A 23,973-nucleotide genomic window follows, 5' to 3' on the forward strand; every position below is an offset into this window, starting at 1 on the left:
AGGCAGGGGTGGGGTACCTCCAGACTGTGGGGCCAACTGGTCCTGCCAGAGCTCCCAATTTGTCCTGCAGTGCCCACCTGACTCAGTCAAAAGGGTGTTTTGCTTTCAAAGAGGCATCTGAACACCCCAGAAGCAAAACAGGAAAGCTGGTGTCATTGTGACATTAGGTGTTTGACAGAAGTGCAGCTCTGCCTACATGTCAAATATGATCCCCACAATCTGGCTTGCAGGGCTAAAACATTCCCCACCCCAGGGTTTAAGAGATTGGCCTTTAGTATCCATTTACATTCTCTGTGTAGGTGTACATCTATTGGAAATAACTGAAGTAGGTAAGAGAAAAGGAGAAGCTAACTTGGCACTAGAGAAACTACAGAAGTAATGGAATATAAATTGAGAAGCAAGGCCAGACTTTCATGATATGAAAGGCTCATATCATGTTTCATGTTTCTACTAATTTGCTTGCAAACTAGAACTTTTCTACTGAGCCTTAAAATATATTCCTGTTAATAAATGTTTGGTATGAAATGTATGCGCTTTCTTAGTATTTTCACTTACTTGACAGATAAAATCTGGAATTATTCTATGAAATATGGAATTTCGGAATCCAAATCCCTTTTCTCCTGTGCATAATGCCCTGAAGTTCTCAGCAGTTCGTGGAACAATATTTGAAAACAATTCTATGGTTACATGACCTAGAGGTTCGTCATCAGCTGAAACTTCAAGATATACTATAGGGTTAGATTCCTTTGACAATTCTGCTGCCAGAGAAACATGACCCTTCTGTAACTCTGACAAGCTTTGTTGACATTCTTCAAATCTCCTCTTGAAGGAATCAGCCAGCTCTTGGCTTTTAAATCTGACAGCAAGCTGTTCTATCTTAGCTTCACCATCTGAAATTAAGATTAAAAGTGTTATTCATGATGTAATGATCAGAATGCAGCCTTCTTTCAACATTTGGTCCTGTCTTCAGCAACATGGAAGCTAGGAGAGGGGTTGTGCGGAGTAGCCCTGCCCCAGACATAGCAAACTTCATTCAGCCCAACATTTGTGCAAGCATCTGTACTGAGGGGGTTCTTCATTTACTTGCTATATGCAGAAAGGTTCCAGATTCTGTGGAAACCTTCACGCTAATGCCTGCTTTCTGCAGCAGCCACGGAAAGGGCCCAATGGAGCACCCATTATCAGGGGCATAGCTACTTGGTATAAAGTCTCCCTCCATGGGAACCAGCACAACCACAAAGGGTTAGGAAGGGAATATGTCATATATAATGGATGGGAAATAAAGTTATAGAATATCTTTACAAATACTCACCGGCACAATCTGTTGCAGTCCAAACCATAGCATTGTTTGAAGTATTCAATGGCTTTAGAGCCATCATTTTTGAAATCAAATGATTTGCACAGACTTTGAAAACTTGGTCCCTTCTCATTAAGATTCTATACCATTTATTCTGTGTATGGTAGAGGATCTTTATTTCTCCCACACCACGTTCTTTCCACTGATTGACTTCTCTGTCCCATCTGTAGAGTTTTGCCCTCTCTTTGAAGAGAATTTCTTCATCTTCTTCTCCTGACTTCACCTCAACCTAGCAGGGATAAGTAGTCATATTTACTCAGATTACTGCTCCCGAGTTATTATAAATTCTGTGCATGTTTACTAAGGAGTAAATTCCACTGTGTACAGTGGGGCTTAATCTCAGGCTAGTGTGCAAAGGATCACATTCTTAATGTAGTATATTCTTGAATTATGGGAGCTTTTTTTAAAAAATAAATGATCTGCAGACTTCTTCCATTTTAAAGTAAAAACAACAACCCTATTTTTCACAGAAGAGAAAGTGTGCAGCTCACTGTCCTCACATGTGTTAGAGGAAAGGACCAACTCTTATTTTATTTAACAGATTCATATCTTACCTCAGGCAGTGATACAATTGGTTCAAAATGAATATCATCACTATGTACAACTTCTTCATCACTTCCATCATCTTCATTGTCACGTTTAGTGGCCACTTGTCCGCCAAACACAGTTGCTCCTGTATCTGCCCACTTGAAGTTTTTGTCTGCTTAGATGGGAAGAGAATCTTAATACTATAGAAAAATATTTCTGAGATTACATTTTCTTATCCCCCCACCCCCCCAAAATGTGATTTCACACACAGTAACTCTCTTAGCAGCAAGCAGTTTCTATAAATAGTTAAGTAGATGTAATAATAATAATAATAATAATAATAATAATAATAATAATAATAATATATTATTTATACCCCACCCATTTGGCTCGGTTTCCCCAGCCACTCTGGGTGGCTTCCAACAAAATATTAAAATACAGTAGTCCACACATTAAAAGCTTCCCTAAACAGGGCTGTCTTCAGGTGTCTTCTAAAAGTCTGGTAGTTGTTTTTTCTCTTTGACATCTGGTAGGAGGGTGTTCCACAGGGCAGGTGCCACTACTGAGAAGGCCCTCTGCCTGGTTCCCTGTAACTTGGCTTCTCGCAGTGAGGGAACCGCCAGAAGACCCTCGGAGCTGGACCTCAGTTTGAATGAATGAATGGATGAATCGATTTATTACAATATGTGCATCTTACCTTTAGAACCAAAAGCAAAATCTCCAGAATTATTTGAAGCCAGGTCAGCAAATGACAAGCCAGGTATGTTGTTGCCAAGGGCAAATGAGAAAGGTTTGCTTTCTAAATAAAGGGAGGAAAAGTGATCATTTCATTCTGTGGTCCATTTTACATTGCATAATAGGTCACATTCCCCCACTATTATAGCTCCAGACATAAGCTCAGGTAGAAGGAGAAAGTGAACAAGTCAGCTGTAACCTCTGAAAGGACACTAGCAAGGCATTAGTCAGTCCACTGGAGATACAATGAGTGTTGCCCACTCGTCAAGGCCGCTTTCTGTTAAACTCTCAACCCTTCGTATTCTATACAGTCAGTCAGTGAATGTTTATTATGGCAAACAGCCAGCATATTAAACCAGAATTTCTGCATAATTCTCTACATGAACAATAAAACGATTGATATGGCGTTTAACAATCAAAATACTAATTAAGTGTACTTAAAAGTACATGTCCAGAGGAATAGAAGTTTTAATTAGCTGGAGATTCTCTGTATGCATTGTTAAGACTTTGCAATGTTAGTTTCCATAGTATATGTGTCTTTCACACATCAAATGAGTCTACCTTGGTTTGTAGAGGTTGCAGAACTGGCATCACTTTCTTTTTTCGTTGACAAGTCAACAGGTTTGTCATCTGCTGCTAATAACGTCTGTATAGTGTATATAGGTTCAGTGGTAGAATCTGGTTCTTCAGCTCTACTGACTGCTTCAGCAGGCTGTTCCTCCTTAATGGAGCACACATCATCAGTTGAACTGGTTACTTCTTCTACTTGAGCTTCCTAAAAAGAAACTCACTAAGTTATTTTTTTAAACTGGTGCCAAGTCTTCATAGCCTCTTTATGTAAATGCATATGTAAAGTACCGGACAGTATCTGAAACCAGAACTAGCTGATCTCTAGAATAGGTATCTTCCTGGCAGGGCAAGTGGAGGAAACTAAAACTGCCAAGCACCTCTGCACTTTCAAAATGGTTTCACATCATACTATCAAATGCTTGTTTTAGAATTGGGAATTAAAAGGAATCAGAAGTCTCTGTTATCCAACCCAATGTCCATGAAGTCTCTTATAAATATCTTATTGGAATAAAGGAGGTAGACATAATCCCTCAGCCCTCAAAATTTAAGAAGCCAAAGTTGTCCAACAAATCTGTAGTGGGGTAGGAGAGCTGAAAATAATGCCGATCTATTTCACATCTAGCAACCAATGCGCCACTATGGTTTCAGATAGTACATGGGTAAAGGTAAAGGGACCCCTAACCATTAGGTCCAGTCGTGACCGACTCTGGGGTTGCAGCGCTCATCTCGCTCTATTGGCAGAGGGAGCTGGCATACAGCTTCCAGGTCATGTGGCCAGCATGACAAAGCCACTTCTGACAAACCAGAGGAGCACACAGAAACACCGTTTACCTTCCCGCCGGAGCGGTACCTATTTATCTACTTGCACTTTGACATGCTTTTGAACTGCTAGGTTGGCAGGAGCAGTGGCCAAGTACATGGTTAGAAGAGTCTAAAAATCCCAGGACACAAATTTTCATGGCCCTCTAGCAGCTATGGTGGCTCATTTACCAGGAGTAATGTATTCATTGTTAACTCTGGAAATGTATACTCAATTCTGACCAAACTAAGCTTCCTGATGTATGTTGTGTTCTAGATCTCTTCCATGAACTTCTAGTAACAAAATGGCATTAGGGTGCAGGCAATGTGGAATATATCCCACCCAACTCTCAGCCCCAATAACAAACAAAAAGCAACAGCATCTCTTCCCTTAGAAGTATAGCATGTCAGGAAGAAGGAAGTCTTCCAGTTATGCTAATTTTCAAGAATCACACATTTGGACCATAGCAAGTCCAGCTGAACTGGTGCTTAAAATCCCATTCTTTTGTTACTTACATTCATTTCTTGGACCTTTCTAAGTTCTGTTTGAAAGTCTTCTAAGTTATTGTCTTCATCAGTGTCACTGCCAATACCACACAGAAAGGTTGGAGGAAGCTTCAGGGTTTCTGCTTTAGCCTTTTCTTCAGGAGTTGGTTTCTTTTCCCACACAAGAACACACTCACTCCCACATTCTGCTTCATTTTCTCCTTCAATAGCTAAACAGAGAATATAAGATTTTATTGAAAAATACTAGAATAAAGTAAAACCTCAAAATATTCCAATGATAAACTTAAAATCTCAAATAATGAAGCCTAGGGAGAAGAGGTTTTAGTAAAAATTAAATTGTCCAATAGCAGCTTAGAGACCAACTAAATTTGTTCTGGGTATAAGCTTTCATGTGCATGCACACAAAAGCTTATACCCAGAACAAACTTACAGTAGTTGGTCTCTAAGGTGCTACTGGACAATTTTTTTGTTTCGACTGTGCCAGACCAACACGGCTACCTACCTGAATCTAGGTTTTAGTAAAAGAGAAGGAGCAGAGGAGCTCTGCTGCTTTTTGCATCTTCAGAAATCTCAACCTTTTGCTGTAACAAATTTCTCATTATACTACCACTTGGTATTTTCACTTGTTTTCTCAGCCTTTAATTGTAAAACTGAAGCTAAAATTGCTAAGTTTCTAGGAAGGTATCACAGAGTGCATTTGAGGGGATTTCACCCCATATGCATGGGATTGTAACACATTCTTATTAAATCTATTCTTCTTCTAATAGTGTTTAGTACTACAGGGAACACTTTAATTATTTCAGCTTTTATCCCATTATAGCGAGCAAATTCATTACAAACTTGAAATTACCATTTCCCTACACAGTTCCCCATTCTTTTATGTTGTATTTCAAGTTATGGAACCATGTCATAAATGGCATGGCAAACGAGATTGAGTTAGAATGTATTTTCATTCCCCCAAAATTCAAAATTATAGCCCTGTGCTTGCTAAGTTACAATCTTCTTCCCAATAAAATTTACTTGTATCAGTTTCTTTCAGTTGTGCATGTTTTTCAGGTTTATCAGGATACAACTTTCCATTAAGCTTCTTCACGGCTGTTTCATAGTCCTCATCTGAAATAGGAAAATGAAAGTTTGTTTACATTGCATATCTGTTATGCCACTAGCAAGTAAGTATTTAGGTTTGTATGCCCCACTACTTTAAAGGGAGAAACAACCTTAAGCATGGAGAAAATCCAAAAGATGCAAAATAGCTTAAATAATAAAATGCAGCAATTAGACAACTATGGAACTTAAAAATACCTGGGTTTTGCCTGGTATGAGTATATTTGCCAGGTATGAATATACTGATAAAGTGAGTGCCAGACACGCGTCCCAAGTGAGGGAATACCACAGAATAGGGCGAGGGACCTTTTTGGCTCCACAAGCCAAATTCATATCAGGATCTGTCTTGTAGGTCACAAATGACATCAGGTGTTGGGACATCAAAGCACTTTGCAGGCAGCAACACACTGCTGAAAGCGAGGTTTTCACCTTTATTAGCAGCATATTGTTGCCTGCAAGGTATTTTGAAGTCCTGACACCAGGACTTCGAGGTTCAGCTAAACAGCACATTTGAGTGCACAGGGGGCTCTCATGTGCATCCAAATCAAGCTGGACTGATCTTCCATTGCATCAGCTGATGCAGGGGGAAGTCAGTGCTGCTTAGCTGAAGAGTGCTATTAAGTATCATCCTGCTCTATATGACTGACAAGGGCCAGAAACAGGAGACTTTGTGATCCCTGAGAAATGATCTACTGCACTGTGCATGTGATACCCTCCCCACCGCCCTTAATTCATGAAGACAAATACATTTCCAGAAATGATGTCCTTCTGGACTGGACCAATGCTTCCTTCATTATTTTAATAGTGTTCTTGTAACTTAAAGAAGCTCATAGATAGACAAAAACAAGAACAAATACACGCGCAAATTTAATTTAGAATAATAAAAGGCTCAATAGATATACAAAATTAAATATAAATATAAGGAAATTTCAAATTCCATACAGCAATCCATTACGTCTCTTATATGAAAAAACAGAAGTTAAAATTTTTGCCATTTGTAAAGTTACAAATGGATCTGTATCTTGCAATAAAAAGGCAAGATGGAAATCTGCCGGGTGCCCAGGAAATTTTTGGATTAATGGTAGCAATAAATTCTTCCGGACAGCACAATATAAAGGACATATAAACACTATGTGCTGAAGGGTTTCAATCGAACGATTATCACAGGAACATAAAACCGAAACTTGGCCCTTAGAGAATCTATGAAAGAGGGAATTTGAAGTCTAGCATGAATCTTGCTGGCCCAAGGACTGCTAAACTCATCACGCCAAAGACATTGGGCTAGATAGGAATTAGGTAATCTGTGCCAAAGTGTTAGCCAATAGCTAAAGACGCGTTTCCACAGGAGTGTCTCTAGGGAAGGCACCCTCAATTCAACACGAATAGCCATGTTACTCGCACAAGTAGGGACTTTCAAAAGATGGCGTAAAAATTGGTTTTGAATGGTCTCAAGAGAGATAAAATTTGCCAAAGCAGCCCCAAGTGGAGCAACTACTCTCAATTTATACACCTTCAACCCTGAGGGCACATGCAGGGCACGATTCCATGAAATAAAATTGAAGGGAGTGCATAAGACACGGCTTTTGCTTTATTGAGGAGATACTGAATCTCTGCTTTCCACCTCATGTTTTGTTGAAAGAGAATGCCTAAGTATTGGAATTTAGTAACTTGTTCCACAACCACGCCATCGAGCTTCCAAGCATATTGTTTCCGGCTTCTAGAAAAGATCATTATTTTAGTTTTTGAATGATTTATGACTAGATGATTAATTTGACAGTAGGAAACAAATATCTTCAATGCTCCATTTAAGCCTAACTCAAGAGTAGGAAAGAATTACTGCATCGTCTGCGTACAAAAGCAACAGGCATCGATAATCCGCAAGAAGAAGAGTTTTCAAGGAATGCTTCTTACCTTCAACATCATCATCTTCACTCTGATACCCAGGTTCATTCTGGTAGCAGAAGAATGTTGGAGGTAACTTAAGGGAGTCTGCAAGAGCTCTTTGCTCAGGCGTGGGTGTTAACTCATATACAATCAAAACATCGTCTGAAGTGGCAGTATCATCTGGCTCCTTCTTAATCTCAACTGCTGGGGAAAGAAGTGAATTGTCTAAGCAAGTCTGAAAGTAGCAGCTGCACTTGAACACTAACACATTTACAAAGCAGGCAAGAAATACTTTCAACCAGAAAACAAGCAAGATTTAAAGTCAAACCAATAATAAGAAGAGTTTAGCCACTATGAGATGGGTTTCCTTTCCATAAAGCCAAACTCATGCCATGCTTCTCGTAAGACAGCTGCTTCCAGACACAACAAATCTTCCATCCATCTATTGTCTTTTAAGTAGAACTTACACTGTGCATGTATTGTGCTTAGAAAAAATATACTTCTGGGAAGTTCAGTGAAATGGCATAGCAATATTTTAAGTTAAAAACTTGTAAAGCAGAAGAAAATGTACTTTTGATAGCACTTTAATTCCATTTTATCTTAGACCTGATTTAGGTTGGGTTTTTATTGATATTAAAATATGAATGTATCTTTTGTTAATGTCACTTAACAGTGGGAATAAATTGATAGGCTTTGAAACAGATCTGTTTCTATTCATTTGGAAGCTGAGAATTCAATTTTACTTTAAACAGTTGTAATAACAATAAAGTCGGGTTCTTTCAAATTATTCAAATTACACATTATAGATATCAAGCAGGAGCTTGGCAAGTGTGCATGGCCCCAAACTCTGACTTTGAATCACAAGATTTTGACAAAGCTAAAACGTGATTTCAGTGAGAGTTGAGCACATGGCATTAAGTTCTTCTCACTGAATGAGACACAATGTTTATTGCACAAGGTAGCACAAGGTAGATGACTAGAGGTGAAACTCGGAAAATTAGAATATCGTCGAAAAGTGCATTTATTTCAGTAATGCAATTTAAGCGCCAACAACACAATGGTTAAACTGCTCCTCAAAAGCTTCATCCTATAACACCTTACTATTTGACTAAAAAAACTATTTCTGAAGCTCAGACAATCATCTGCAAGGCAAAGTCTTTATGTCAATTGATAAATACATATTAAAATAATACATGCCAAGTACACAAAACATTTTCATGCATGCTTATTATCAGTGTGCACTGTCTCACACAAGAATGCAAGCCATATCCTACCTAAACAGTTAAATGTTCCAGACTTCTAGTCTCCTTCAGAATGCACAATTTAGAAAAACCATCACCACAAGTAGTTGTGCTAGGTTCAGCTTTAGTAAAACATAAGCCTTGGAATTTCTTATTTCCTTATGCCCCCTTTCCAATCTGCTTCAGGGGGTTGGGGGATGGGTGCATGGGAGGAAGAGGAAGTGTGAAAGTCCCATGCAGAAGCCCTTGCACTAGTGGGAAAACTTCTCTAGATAGAACTCAACATCTGCAGCCATTTTCTCTTAAAGAAAAATGGTCTTTCCCCAGGAAGTTCCTAGGTTCTTTAAAAACATTTTAAAAAATTAATCAGATGGAGGGACTTCAGATTATGAAGTGAAACAAAAGCAAAAAATATGAGGTTGGATAGTAGTTCAGGAAAGGTTCCATGAATTAGCATAAACCTCCCCACTCCAGGAAGAAAAATATTTTGCCTTGTAGGATGGTTCAAGAACAAAAATCCTAGTATCGAGACTGGGGGACAATAAGGACCCCTGAAACATACTTATTCCATGTCTATCCATTTGTCCTTGCCTACCTACCATCCAGCAAGCAAAAATTTAAAAAGTCTATAGCTGGGCACTCAGAAAACATAGGAATCAGGTAATCACATCCAAGAATTCAAGAACCAATCTCTTACCACAACAGCTGTAAAGCAAATTCAGTCATTATTATTCTCTTTTAACATGCATGTTAATTTTTCTATAATTCCATTAGCCAATATAGTAGTCTGCTAAAGTTGGGGAGCTGTCAGTGTTTACCCAAAAGTGATACAACACGACATTCAGTGCAGTATGTAAATACCTTTACTATTGGGTTGAGGGGGAGATGCGCTGGTCCAAAAGGCCATTGGGTTAGATTTAAAAAGGCTAAAATTAAATCCTAGAAAATAAGTGGATTTAAGTATTTAATTAAATTCATTAAAGGGTCAAGGGGCGCTGCCAAACACACACAGAGTCACAGACACACAGTCACATACACACAGACTTGTCTATGATTTTACATAACTTATTATACTAATGTAATCTGGAACAGTGATCTTTCTAGCGCCAACAATTAAGACATTAGCTTTCAACTAGCAAAACAATTTTATCAGTACAGGAAGTAATGTTGCAATCCTGACCCTACACTTTTGGGAGTAAGCCCATTGGTTTCAATACAGTGTACCTCGGGTTAGTGAACTTAATTCGTTCCGGAGGTCCATTCTTAACCTGAAACCGTTCTTAATCTGAGGTACCACTTTAGCTAATGGGGTCTCCCGCTGCCGCATGATTTCCGTTCTCATTCTGGGGCAAAGTTTGTAACCTGAGGTACTACTTCCGGGTTAACGGAGTCTGTAACCCAAAGTGTTTGTAACCCGAGGTACCACTGCAGAGCCTACTTCTTAGCTGACATGGTTAGGCATTCAATGCAAGATACCTAAAAAAACCAAAACAAAGGTTCATTACCCCCATTTTTCAAAGTAGCCAACCAGTTTCTAAGAAACATTGCAGGACACGAAGGTAAGAATTTCCCTCACTCTGTTGTGACAACTGGCATTCAGAAATACAGTCTCTGAACATGGGGAGTCAATCTGGCAAATAAGTGCTAAGACTCTCGTCTAACTCAAGATTTTACATTTCGAAGTTTTAAAGAGAAGAAAACAAAACATGAACCATGTTTTCCTTTTACTGACTTATTAGTGCCAATATTTATTCTGATCAAGTTCCCCTCAAATTTTCATCCTCCATGACATTTTGGCAGACTCCAGCAACTTGGCCTACACGGGCCTGCTAGTTGAACTGCAGTGTGCTGTTGCCCACTTCTGAATGGGCAAAGTCAGAACTTAGAACAACTGCGCAATAACTGTGCTACCTACCAGTTATGGATTTATCTGTAATTCAAAGAGTTACTTTTGATCTCTAAAGTGCTAAATAGCTTGGGTCCTGCATACCAGATCTTTTCTTTTTAATCTTCCTCAATAATGTTTAAGTAAACCAGGATACAGTCATTTAAAGATTTTTCAGTATTGTTTTTTCTTCTTACCTAGGGTTAACCATTATAGATTTTGAAACTGTACACCAGCAGGCAACTTAAACTCATGAAGATGGATAACGTGGAACCCAAGTACATTTATAACAACTTGAATTTATTAAAAATTATGTAAATGCTCACCTTTAAATGAAAAATTAGGAAGTCCTTCTGCCTTTGAGGTAGCCACTTGACTTTCTCCTTTGCCATCTGAGTGTTTCCAAACAGTAGCATCACTTTCCTGATGCTCAGCACCTTTGCAGGCATCATATGTGCCATCTGGTTCTCGCTGTTTTGTGCTATGACACACTGAGCTATCGCTTTTACTCTTGGGAGAAGCGTTAAAGCTGAAGCCAAAGAGAGATCCCGTTGCTGATGTGTTTCCAAATGTGAAAGGCTTTGATTTTTCATTGCTAAAAATACTTTTGACAGATTCTGAGCCAAAGACAAATTTGGGTGGTGATACCACTGCTTTCGTTGGTGTCTCAGAAGTGCCCACTGTTGGCGAAGTCTCTGCAGTTTGTGTAACTGTTTCTTCTTCATCCTGCTTTATATCAGTTCTTTCCCTGGTGGTTTCTTCAAGTACTGCAACAGCAATCTTTCCACATGGCGATTCCTTTGGAGTATTGGCCCGTGAAGAGAGCGGTGTGATTAAGGTGTCTTTTTCTTGAGCGTGTCTTGCTTCCTCGAAGATCTGCTTAAATGAGTCAGCAACATCTTGCAGCTTAAATCGCACAGCCAAGAGCTCTACTTTCCGTTCCCCTTCAGCAAAGTCAAATGCGGTCCATACCCAGGCTCGCTCTGTGCCTTTCATTGGCTGGATGTTCATATCTGAGGTTATTCTGTGATTGGCACAAAGTTTTAATACCTGGTCCCTTCGCATGACTACACGAACTTGTTTAGTGTCATAGTTTTGCAAGATCTTTATGTCTCCGATACCCCTCTCCTTCCACTGATTAGCATCTTTATCATATCTATAAAGTTTAGCACGATGGCTGAAGACAACCTGCTCATTTTCTTCACCACTTGTTACTTCTACGAGGTCAGGTAAAGGTACTACTGGTTCAAAATACTGACCATCTCTTTCATCTTCTTGGGTAATGTCAGATTCCTCATCTGTGCCTACAGAAGTCCTACTTTGGTTCTGTTTGGAAGGAGACTTAGAGGGACTTAATGCAGATTTGAAGCTGAAGTTAAACCCTGTGGTGGACTCTCCAAACCTAAATAGGTTTTTCCTCACAGGGCTACTGGCCCGAGGCAAAGCATACACAGAACTGTCTGTACTATCATCCAGTGCTTCCCCACGCAAGTCATAGTTGTCCCACTCTAATGTAGGCCCAGTGCTTTCAGCGTGTGGCTTGATAACCAAATCAGAGGCGTTTGTAGCAGGCACTGAAGCTTTACTCTCCTCATCTGCAAGTTTAGTTTTATCATCTGTCAGGAAGGTTTTGAGATCTTTCAAACCACTTTTCATTTCTTCTGCTTTTTGTATCAGCTCAGCTGTTTTCCCAGAATCTATTAGTTTATGTGGGGTCTGGAGTGGTATATCTAGCAATAGCCTTTGACATTCTTCAAATTTACATTTAAATTCCTCAGCTTGCTCTGGACTTTTGAATTTAGCTGCCAACTGCTCCAACTTTCCATCATCACCATCAGAGAAGTCGTTGGCTAACCACATCCATGCTTTGTCTGAGCCAGAGAGGGGCTTCAAGTTCATGGTAGTTGTGATCCAGTGGTTTGCACAAACCTTAAATACCTGCTCACGCCGCATGATGATTCGTAGCTTGCCATTAACTTCGTTCTTAAGGATTTTCAAGTTGCCCACACCACGTTCTTTCCACTGGCTTGTTTCTGCATCAAACCTGAACAGTTTTACTCTTTGGGAATACAACAGCGTCTCATCTTCTTCGCCAGTCACCAGTTCGACTTTCTCGGGCATCTGGACAACAGGGTCAAAATGAATATCATCGTTGTCTTCTGTTTTATATGACTCATCTTCCTTCTCAAGATCAGCAGAAGTATTTCCTTTGAATGAAGATTTAGCAGCCTGAGAAGAAAATAGCTTTTCACCTGCACCTGTAAAGCCCTTGAAATTCGGATCTTTCCTACCAAACTGAAATCCTTCACCTGCAGTTGTGTTTGCAAGGTCAGCAAAAGTGAATGTGCTGCTGTGTTGACCAAACACCAAATCACCACTCGGTTTGCTAGATCTATCATGAGATTTCATTGCCGTTTCTTCCTCCGACACATCCTCTCTTTCATCAGTACCACCTTTTTTATTCTGTTGGTCATTTACAACATCTTTGCCAGGCTCTTGTATACCAAATTTAAATTCACCTGGAGGTACAGGCATTGAAAAATTAAACCCTCCTTTTAAGGGCTTAGTTTCACTGCTAGCAGGAACCTGAAATGTGAAGGAAGAAGACTTCCCTTGCTCTGTAGAATGGCCAAATTTAAAACCCTTCTCTGTTATGCCACATTTAAAACCCGTCCCCTGTGGTCCTCCAGTGGGTTCGGATAATTTGCTTTTGAAGCCAAACACAGGCAGTTGAGGATCACTAGCTGGTAAAGCTGGAGCATCGCTAGATGGGTTTGCAGCCTGACAAGCAGCACAAGTTGGTGAAGAGCCATCATTTCTTACTAAGCATACGCTGCAATCCCACTGGCCCTCCTTTTTCTGAAAAGCAGCCCCAAAACCACTTTGGGGGACTTTTAGAGCCTCTACATGACCAAATTTGAATGTGGTTTGGGAACCAAACACTGGTACATTTGTACCGCTGGGATTCTTGCAGCTAATACAATGCGATGCACTGGCTTCGTTTCTCACAAGACAGGTCCTGCATTCCCACTGGTTTTCCTTTTTTGGAGGAATTGGTCCAAATTTACAGTGTGCACCTTCAGTGTTGGGTTTGAAAAGTACAGTCGATTCTGCCGGAGGAAGCACAGCCTGTGCTTCCCGATTAGCTGGATTTGGAGTCTGGCATGCTACACAACTCTGTGCAGTTATTTTATTTCGAACGAGGCATGTGTTGCACTCCCACTGATCTTTCTTTAACATGAACTGTTCACCAAATCCATATGTAGCATTTACTCCCGACCCTTCTTTAGCAAAAGAGAAGGATGCAGGTGTAGCTGCACTTGATGCAACCGTAAAAGTACTTTTGGCATTAGTGTTTTTAGCTGAACTGCTCACATCGGGAACAGGAACCTGATAGCTACCACTGACAGATGATGTCCCACTCTTGAAGTTAAACCCAGAGCTCATGAGTCCCGAGTCAGATTTACCAGAATCTTTTGCATCTTGAGCAGTAGCTTCTCCTAATGACACAATACCCTGAGAAGCCTGTTGACTATCACTTGATTCAGATACTCTCAAAATATTTTGTGCCTCTTGAAATTTCTGCTTGAAAAGCATCGCTTCCTCTGGAGTTTTAAACCTGATTGCAAGTCGCTCACGTTTTGCTGATTCATCTGCATAGTCAAAGGCATGCCACACAAAAGATTTGTCTGATCCAGCATTTGGTTTCAGAGTCATACCAGGATTTATATAGTGATTTGCACAAATTTTCAGCACTTGCTCCCGTCTCATAAGTAGTCTGATTTTGCCAGTTATTTTATGCCTCAGAATTTTCACATTACCAACACCTCTCTCTTTCCATTCTTTGTATTCACCATCAAAGCGGAAAAGTTTTGCTCTATTGCAAAACATCTCCTCTTCATCTTCTTCACCTGTTTTTACTTCAATTTTGTCAGGTAATGGCACAACAGGTTCGAAATGAGGGCCATCATCTTCTTCTTCACCACCACCACCATGGACACTTCCTCCATCTGTTTCGTGACTTCTGTTTGCTACATCTGAATGTGGAGTAGCAAATACAGGCTTGCCAGGATCCTGATAGCTGAACCCATCACCCTTACTAAAACCAGAGGGCCTGGGTTGATTTTGTCCCATTTTATCCGTAAATGAAATGCCTGACGCATTCTTCCCACCAAAGCTGAAGATGTTTCGCTGTCCAGTGGGATATTCAGCAAGCGGCTTTTGTCCAGCGTATCGGTCCTCTTTGATAGGCTTGTCAGATGTAAGAAGGCCTAAAAGACTGTCACTGTTACTATAGGGGGTACTATGTGGCTGTGTTTCAACCTGAGGTGATGAAAAAGTAAAATCTCCATCATTAGATTTGAAATTGGAATTAAATTTGAAAGTGGTTGGCTGTGTCGACTGAGCAGAAGTTATCAAGGAAGGTTTTGCTCCCTCTACTGGTGGTACAGGGTGCCCAAAGGTAGGCTTCCCAAATTCTATCACTTTTGACTCTGCAGACCGGGAGACCGGGGGTGCTGCAGAAGGTTTTGTAAAATAGCCTGGCTCGGGAAGTGGCGGAACGCTGTAGTTGTAGTAGTCCTCATTGCCACGAGGAGACAACATTCCGGTTGCCGGAGAATCGAAACGCAGGGGAGTACCACACATTTCTTGTGAAAACATGCAAGCAGAAGTGTTCTGCAGTGGAGGAGTATGCATTGGCTGTTGATATGTATATATGTGCTGCTGAGGAGTAAGCCTGTTCATGGCATAGACAGGAGCCTATAAATAGAAAAATGATCAATCTTAGTTTTAAAGCCTTAGTAGTTGAACATAGATTATAAATTTAAATTTCAAAAATTGCTTAAACTGCATTCAAAAACAACTGCTGGCTCCTGCTCTCCTACCCACCCCCACTATGTGACAAGAAACCTGCTTTTAAAATATTTAACAGAAAGTAACACACTTCTCGGGATGCGGGTGGCGCTTTGGTCTAAACCACTGAGCCTAGGGCTTGCCAATCATAAGGTCGGCGATTCGAATCCCCGCGACTAGGTGAGCTCCCGTTGCTCAGTCCCTGCTCCTGCCAACCTAGCGGTTCGAAAGCACGTCAAAGTGCAAGTAGATAAATAGCTACTGCTCCGGCGGGAAGGTAAATGGCGTTTCTGTGCGCTGCTCTGATTTCACCTGAAAGCTGTCTGCGGACAAATGCCTGCTCCCTCGGCCTATAGAGCAAGATGAGCGTCGCAACCCCAGAGTAGTCCGTGACTGGCCCTAATGGTCAGGGGTAGCTTTACCTTTAACACACTTCTCTGTTTTCCATCTCTTTACGAGTTATGAGTTGTATCAGAGAAACAGCAAATAATTACCTTTGTGGGGGTCACGTTCGTGGCTGCTGTCCGTAGGAGATATTGGGAATTGTAAGCTGGTGATGGGTTGTAGTAGACAGATGGACCTGTTGTAGCAACTGGACACACAAGAGATAAAAACAGTGAGAGTCCTGAAACTGACAGGAACCCTTAAATTGACAAGAACCCTAAATCTTTATCTTAAATATGTATGCCTTTAAAAACAAGAACCCTCAAGGTGGTTTATAATCCAACACACAACAATCCCATATATAACCATCTAAACACTCACTTCTAGTATGCCATCATTTTATATACAGCTTTAGTGATTTACTTCATTGGCGCTGTGGATTAAACTGCTGATCAGAAGGTCGGCGGTTCGAATCCCTGCAACGGGGTGAGCTCCCGTTGCTCGGTCCCAGCTCCTGCCCACCTAGCAGTTCGAAAGCACAACGAAGTGCAAATAAATAGGGAACCGCTCCGTCGGGAAGGTAAACGGTGTTTCCGTGCACTGCTCTGGTTTGCCAGAAGCAGTTTTGCCATGCTGGCCATATGACCCGGAAGCTGTCTGCCTATAGAGCGAGATGAGCGCTGCAACCCCAGAGTCGGACACAACTGGACCTGATGGTCAGGGGCCTTCACCTTTATATGGATATCATGTGTTGTTGTGGAGTATTCTTGTGTAATTTTTAAAAATGTATCAAAATCAAATAAAAGCAATCATTTAAAAAGTGTGAAAATGCACCCTCACCCTCAGCACTCATGGCAAGTTTTAAATAAAGCCTTGAGATTATGAAGCCAGTAAACAAAAATACTTTATATAAACTTTATCCATCTTTTTAATAATGTCCTACTCAAGCCAGCTTGTGATCCCTTCAATGCTTGTTAATTATAATCAGATGTCACATCAGAAACTACACATAAATTTATCTAGGCTCTCCACCTCCAAATGTAGTTACCAGTTAACGGTGCTCCATGAAAGCTCTGTGTGCCTTGATAGCCATCTGGCATAGTATCTGCTGCATAGCTGTCAGTAGGCCACCGCTGAGACATGGTTGTATTAGAATTGTTAAGTTTCATTTCTTGCATCTCATTCTATCAAAAAGACAAGTAGAGCCATTAAAAACTTTTGCACCAACCCCATGCTGTTTCTTTTGCATCTACAAAACTGAAGAGGAAAAGAATCTAAAACAGTTTGGGGTGCATATGTTTGTGTAAGTCCTGACTACATTGAATCCTTGGATTTCTCAATTCATTTTTATGGACTTCCACCATGAAGGCATTAAGAACAGTTACTCAGAGTGAGCCAGAAAGTGACCAATCCAGGCAATAAAAAAGTGTTCCCTCCAACCTCTTTATATCTTCCTCTAGTCTTTGCTGGTTTCTTCAAGATGAAAGTGGAGGATCAAAGTACAGTGGAAGTCAAATGGAATCCGTTCTGGAAGTCTGTTTGACTTCCAAAACGTTTGGAAACTGAAGCACGTCTTCTGATTGGCTGCAGGAAGCTCCCGCAGCCAATCAGAAGCCGCAGAAGCCCCGCTGGACATTTGGCTTCTAAAAATAGTTCGCAAACTGAGACAGTCACTTCCAGGTTTGCGATGTTCGGGAGCCAAAATGTTCGGGAACTATGACTTGTATAAGGGAAGAAAAAGCACAGCCAACCTTTTCACTCTCCTCCTTACCAGCTCTTTGTCCTTTGCTTCTCTGTTAGCCTGTCTTGTCCACTGATCAACAGTATTTTGATACCTCTAGGGCCACCACAGCAACACACACATCACTGGCTACTGCCAATCAAGTCAGTTTCAGCCTCCTCTTCTATTTCCCGCCCCCACAATGGTTCAATATTCTCTGGCTACTAAGCATGCTCAATAATCCCTTTAGGATTTTTTCCCTAAAGATTTTTTGCAGTGATGATGGCAATGACTGAAAATGAACCATGAACTGTTGAAAGGTTAACTGAGCAAGGAATAGTTGTGTGCAAAGTAACACATTTACAGAAATCAAATATCTTCTGAACAGCCCAAATTTTGATTTTATTGCTCTTTTAGTGTTAAAACGTTCTGGAGTATAAAAAGCTTATTTCTTACAGCACAATCATAACCATGTTTACTCAAAACAGTGGTCTTTATTCCCTAATGAGTTTAGTATTTTAGTGTTAATGAAAATTTTGTACAAATGATCAGTCTTCTCTCTTTCAATCAAAAACGGCCAGGAGTCTTTTCCTTTCTCTCTAGTAGAGGAAACTTTATTGATGTCACAATAGGCTGCTTTGCAACAAGATACCACAACTGTACTTCAGCTAACTTGAATCAAATTAGCAAGATCTTTCTAGTCTGCTGCTGCTATAAGCTTATTACGTTGTTTCTACTGCAATTTACTTTGCTTTAGTGTTAGGGTTAATTCTGATCTGATCCATGGACATGAGAAAAAGTTGTGCCAGCAGACACAATTGAATTTCCACTTCTTCCCTTCTTCTTTGCAATCCCTGAACTCCCCTCAGGCTACTTCAGAGGGTCTGCCAACCCACCCAAGAAGATTTTTAGGGGGTGGGAGAGGGGAAATCTGGACATCATTTCACATATTTGTAAATTTTTATTATTCTTGAACTTGCATATACCACCTTTCAGAAAATAATTTTACTCTGGAAGTATAATTATTTGGATAGGATCTTCTTGAGCACTTGACTTATCCATCCTGACTTTGATTATCTAAGCTGAATAAATCACATCTATCCCCAGTGTGGAGTACAGAACATACACAGCAGTGCTCTTATTTACCTTTATGGATTCTACTTGCTGACAGATCATCTTAAGTAGTGATTTTTGATCCTCGGCCCAGCGAGGAGGAGTTTTGGGCGAGAACTGAAAGAACAACAGTTAGGTGATCAGACCAACTGAAACATAATACAGATTTAAAGAACAAAAACATATTTGTTTTATATACCTTGTAGCTTTTACTTGGAGATAGAGAGAATTTTGTGGGCGATGGGGTAGAATGTTTAATTTCCGCCTCCACTGGTTGGCTCAAATCATTGTTTAGGATAAGACTCCTTTCTTCACCATTGATTCCAAGTTCTTGCATTGTACTTTCCAGCATCTCCTTAACTGTCTCTATGGATACAGGTAACTAGGACAAAAATTAAACAGTTTGTGACTTTAGGGTGAGTTTAAATATATACACGGTTACATTAATGAACTGCATATTCTGCCCTTGTTTAAAATTTATTGGCTTCAGAAGTCTGGGTTGCATCTAGTGCTGCTATTCTGCTCTTTCGGCAGACTTCCACCTCTCCTCTGCAGCTCACTCCAGAGCAAATTTTTGTGAGAGGACAAGAAGTCCTGGTGTGCAAGTAAAACTCTGCTCAAGCAACACTGGATACAACCCTCTGTATTTCACTAATTAAACAGAAAATGGTCACTAGCACCAAGAAGTTTGTATAGAATTTTTGCATCTGAACAAGTTTTAATTCCTAGCTACTCATACTCAAATGTTTGCTTTAGAGTCAATTAGTTCTACTACATTTCTGGTAGATTTACTATTAAAGCAAGTATTATACATCTAGACATATAATCTGACAAATGCTTTTTTTCCTATATAGATTTTCTTAGCAGTTTTTTTAAAAAAACAACAACACATTTTAACCTTTTCAATTACTGAAGTATCGCTGCTGCTTTCATCTATAATTTTTATGAGGTAGTCTCTACTCTTTTTCAGAAGATTTCTGTATTCTTCTTGTTCTTCTAATGACAGACCATCATTCTCTATCTCTTCAGCTTTCCTCTGGAAAATCTATCCAAGAGAAGAAGGAGTCAGTTGAGAATGCAGCTTATTAACTGTGCATACAGTTAGGGCAGAGGAATCCCTTGAAGTAATGTAACACTTACTAGAGCAAGATTCCAATATGAGACAACATTTTTAATAGCTTCAAATGCTTGCATTGCATCGTCTGTTTTTCCATCCACAGAATCCAAAATAGCAAATGCTATGTGTGCCTCTTCTTCATATACACCAACCTGGGAAACCTTTTTTAAAAAAGGTTTATTAATTAGTTTTATATAAAGAAATATTTTGGTACAAAATATTTTATACATTTTAATGATTTACAATTGTGTACAAGTTTTGCCCTTTTAAAGTGAGGAACTACTACTTACCTTGCCCAAGATGATAACCAGATTTTCAAGTTATACGATTCCAGTGAGAGAAATACGTTTGTAGAAAACATACTGAAACGTGCGTATGGAACACATATGCAATATTTGACAAACTGTTTATACAAGCGTGTTTCTACAATAAACATGTGCTTTTATATTTATAATAATAGTATGCATGCAGATACATGTATGATATGCTCAAATACTTGTAACAGATAAGTCTAGCTAGATAAGGAAATTCATAGTCACAGTCTATTTTTCAGCCATTATTTTCAACCATGCATGTAAGGGGAAGTTATTTCCACATATGCAAAGGCAGCGTTGAGAGTCCCTTATAGTCCCACCCAAAAGGCCTGCAGTTTCCCCCTCTGTAAATTTTTTAAAATAAGTGTTACAAACATTCCCCCCCCCCGCCCCCAGTTGGCTTAGTGTGTGCTGGGTTAAGTTTTCCATGGGGAAGGGAGGCGCTTCAGCAACTTGCATAGGTCTTCCACCTTCTCGATTAGCAGCAAAAATCACGATGCTATTTGATGTAGCCATAATGAAAACACTGGAAAAGCATGTAGTAGAATTAACAGTTTATATACTGAAAGAGTTAATGTCCTCAACAATTTTTTTCCTGTCACCGATGTCTATACAAAGCCACAGTTCAAAGCACAGTGATGTCAATATGCTAGTAACTAAACTTTAAAAAATTAACCCAGGATTGGTAGAAAAACTGTACCAAGTGCCTGGAAGCACTAAGAAACTTAAGTTGCATTCAGACAACAAGAGAGGCAACTCTGTGGACCTGGGAAAGGTGGTTCTGCTCATTCTGAATGGGGTCAAAATTTCTTTGAATAATCATGTTTCCAGCCAAGGGCTGAGTTCCTGGACACCATCTAGGTCCTATATATGGAGAAAAAGGCTACCAATGGCTACTAGCCACAATGGAGATGTTCTACCACCACTGCTGGAGGCAGTATCTCCCTGAATATCAGCAGCTGGGTATCGTAAATGGGGTGAGTGGTGTTACACTCAGGCACTACTTGCATGCTTCACATAGGCATCTGGTTGGCCACTGTGAGAACAGGATGTTGGATAAGATGGGTCTTTGGTCTGATTCAGCAGGGCTATTATGTTCTTCTTGTAGGTTCAGATAGCAACTGTGACCTAGGTGTTTCCACACCCTTCTAGAGAATTAACTGCTATGATCCATACCTCAGTAACCTCTCATATTTCATTACGTTAAGACACATCATGAGCTGTGTTTGATGACTGCATGATATCCAAGTCAAATAGTGAGATCAGTTAAGTTCCACTTTCCAAATAAAATAAAATAAAATAAAATTTTGAGCAACACCTGGCTAGCAGACAAATTATGTTACAAGCACATAATTAACATTTGTGGCTTATGAAGGAAGACTGGACCAATTCCAAATGTGTGGGTCTCAAAGTACGTTAATGGGGGAAGCAGACAGATCTGCTGATGGTTCAAGAGTTGGCAAGTAGCTTTTGTTGTTGTTGTCGTCAGAGTTGGAATGTAAACAGTACCCACTTATGGAGGTGGGGTTGAGTTAGAGAAGCGGCAACAAGAATTATACATCAAAGTAAGAAACTGCAGATTAAGACCCCCAAAGCATTTAGAAATATAACTACCATAGGAAGATTTGAGCTGCCTTATTACCTGAATATCTTCACTATGAAAGTGATTGAACAATGGGTTAATTGGTTCAGGAATACTTCTCTTCTTCTTGATTGTCTCAAGCATTGGCAAAACTTTCTTCCAGTAATAAACACTTCGTCCAATGTACTCTCTTTGGTCATAGAAAGAATTAAGACTGCAACCCTGTGAAGTAAAATAATTTGAATTATTTTTAATGTTACTCACTAAATTATTTGTATATATCAATGATAGCCCTGATGACACCATTTCACATTTCTCTATTAACATTCAGAATTCCAGTTGTACATGCAAGTGTTGTATTTATGATTTATTAGGTTTCATACCCACCCGTCACTGTAAGGTTACAGGGTGGATTATGACAACAGAATATACAATTATAAAAGCTGGTAAAACAGTCACAATTGTAAGACAAATTAAACAATTCATTGAATAATTTACAAAACAAAATACCTTAACTGTCAAAGGCCAGGGTAAAGAGCTGTATCTTCAGCATTCAGCAAAAATTATACAGTGAAGATGCTAGACATAATGATGGGGAGGAAGTCCCATAATTTAGGGACTGCCACAGAGAAAGTCCTCTCTTGGGCCACCATTCCCCAAACTTCTGAAGGCAGCAATTACAAAGAGATTCTCCTCTTGAGAGCCCTTAACACTGGAGAAAGTTAGTAGAGATGGAGATGGTCTTTCAGATATCTGGAGCTTAAGTCATTTAGGCAGGGCCAGAGGTTCTCCATTGGTGTTTTAAAAGGTGGTGGCAATTACATTCCAGACTTGTCTCCCCACATATAATCTAAATACCTGCAAGAGGCTGCATGGATTATACAAGGTTAAGAAATTAACTTTATAGCTCCAAATTGATTGAAAATTGCATCTTCCTACTTACTGTTTTAAGGAGACATTTTGCCCAGTGCACGATCAGAGCTGGCTGAAGCCCATGTTTACCTAAGGCTCTGAGGATGCTTATTTCATGTTGGACTAGAAGCCTCACTTTTGCTGCTGTCCCAGGTCTGAAAAGTAACATGTGTAACAGAAAAGCGTCAGCTGCATAATGTAGTTCTTAATTACCTGTTTCTCCTTGATTATCTATAGACTAAAAGTTATAAAGTCCATTCCTAACCAAAAAGGCAAAAGACAAAGGATCAAAAAAGTTTTCTTGTAAATATTTAAAAGTCAGCCATCTCCTTCAGCATGAGAAATGGGCATTAAAAGCTATATGTAGTCTATAGCCACATGTCTATTGCAAGGATGACTACCATAACAAAAAAGTCATACTTACACAGTTTGTTTGTGAACAAGAGCATAAACAGCATCCCACCAGGCCCTCTGCCTCTCGGTACAAAGTTGCTTGCATATTGGTAGTGGTAGGAATTGAGGCTGGTGCGCAGTGTACTTGGCATTAAATTTCTCTTCCACTTGCAAATGACAGGTAAATATCACCCCAAGCAGAAATACCTGTTTTGCAAACACATGCATTTTAAGTTATACAAAAAAATGTTTTATAAACTCAAATTGTGGTAGAAATTGATGCTGGAAGCATTTCCTTACTTCAAGGTCCAACATGCAAATCGATTCAGGAGCATTGGTCTCAAGCCTGGATGTTTCCTGAGGCAAGTGGAAAAGCTGCTTCAACCATTTGCGAAAAGTTTGCAGGGATGGTATGGAGTTCCACTGCAGACCAAGCCATATGAGGTGTTGGAGACTACCACTGTGGGCTCTAATGGCACCTAACAACAAGAAAGTGCTGGTTCATTTCTAAAGATGCAACTATGTGATACTACGGCAGAAGACAGCAAGCAAGCCATCATCTCATGTTAATATCATCTCATGTTAATTCCAAAACAGTTAAAAATGTGAATCAATGCCTCAGCTCACATCCTGTAAAATGTAGGTGTTCAAAACATAGCTCAGTAGGAGCTTCCGATGCAGTTTTGCCAGTTACTGAGGCTCCACTAGCTACAGTATTTAGATTTCTACAGACCTGTCTACAAGTATTCTGTTTAGAATGACAGAAACGTAAACATCACCTACTGTGGAACATAGCCATTATTCATTACTGCTTCCAAATACAACTATTTAGATACATAAAATACAGATAATTTAGCATCTTAAGTTATGCAAACTGGTTTGATTATCAAAGCATAACCTTATATGTTAAAAGGTACAACACTTGAAAGAGAGAGCTCATTTAAAGCAGGGGTGGGGAAACTCTAGTCCATGAGT

The 23,973-nt window shown here is 39.9% G+C and overlaps 1 protein-coding gene across 4 annotated transcripts in view; it reads right to left on the bottom strand.

Annotated features, from left to right (window-relative positions):
- The window catches only part of RGPD4 (RANBP2 like and GRIP domain containing 4), a 37,847-nt gene that overhangs the window by 2,097 nt on the left and 11,777 nt on the right, over positions 1-23,973 (bottom strand). The window contains exons 10-29 of one of the 4 annotated variants that reach the window (XM_035114834.2): positions 23,299-23,477; positions 23,030-23,205; positions 22,637-22,760; positions 21,754-21,915; positions 19,821-19,958; positions 19,579-19,725; positions 18,880-19,062; positions 18,714-18,797; positions 16,896-17,031; positions 15,958-16,055; positions 10,936-15,370; positions 9,586-9,663; positions 7,511-7,687; positions 5,516-5,608; positions 4,505-4,704; positions 3,182-3,395; positions 2,583-2,684; positions 1,912-2,057; positions 1,313-1,586; positions 556-890 (exon numbers count right to left, since the gene is read on the bottom strand). In XM_035114834.2, the coding sequence (XP_034970725.2) occupies positions 556-890; positions 1,313-1,586; positions 1,912-2,057; positions 2,583-2,684; positions 3,182-3,395; positions 4,505-4,704; positions 5,516-5,608; positions 7,511-7,687; positions 9,586-9,663; positions 10,936-15,370; positions 15,958-16,055; positions 16,896-17,031; positions 18,714-18,797; positions 18,880-19,062; positions 19,579-19,725; positions 19,821-19,958; positions 21,754-21,915; positions 22,637-22,760; positions 23,030-23,205; positions 23,299-23,477 (7,481 nt within the window). Of the gene's footprint in view, positions 1-555; positions 891-1,312; positions 1,587-1,911; positions 2,061-2,582; positions 2,685-3,181; positions 3,396-4,504; positions 4,705-5,515; positions 5,609-7,510; positions 7,688-9,585; positions 9,664-10,935; positions 15,371-15,957; positions 16,056-16,895; positions 17,032-18,713; positions 18,798-18,879; positions 19,063-19,578; positions 19,726-19,820; positions 19,959-21,753; positions 21,916-22,636; positions 22,761-23,029; positions 23,206-23,298; positions 23,478-23,973 lie in introns of all 4 variants that reach the window. The other 3 variants (XM_035114833.2, XM_035114837.2, XM_035114836.2) reach the window with 3 other exon arrangements.

The sequence above is a fragment of the Zootoca vivipara genome, chromosome 4 (assembly GCF_963506605.1).
Source record: "Zootoca vivipara chromosome 4, rZooViv1.1, whole genome shotgun sequence".
Lineage (NCBI taxonomy): Eukaryota > Metazoa > Chordata > Lepidosauria > Squamata > Lacertidae > Zootoca > Zootoca vivipara.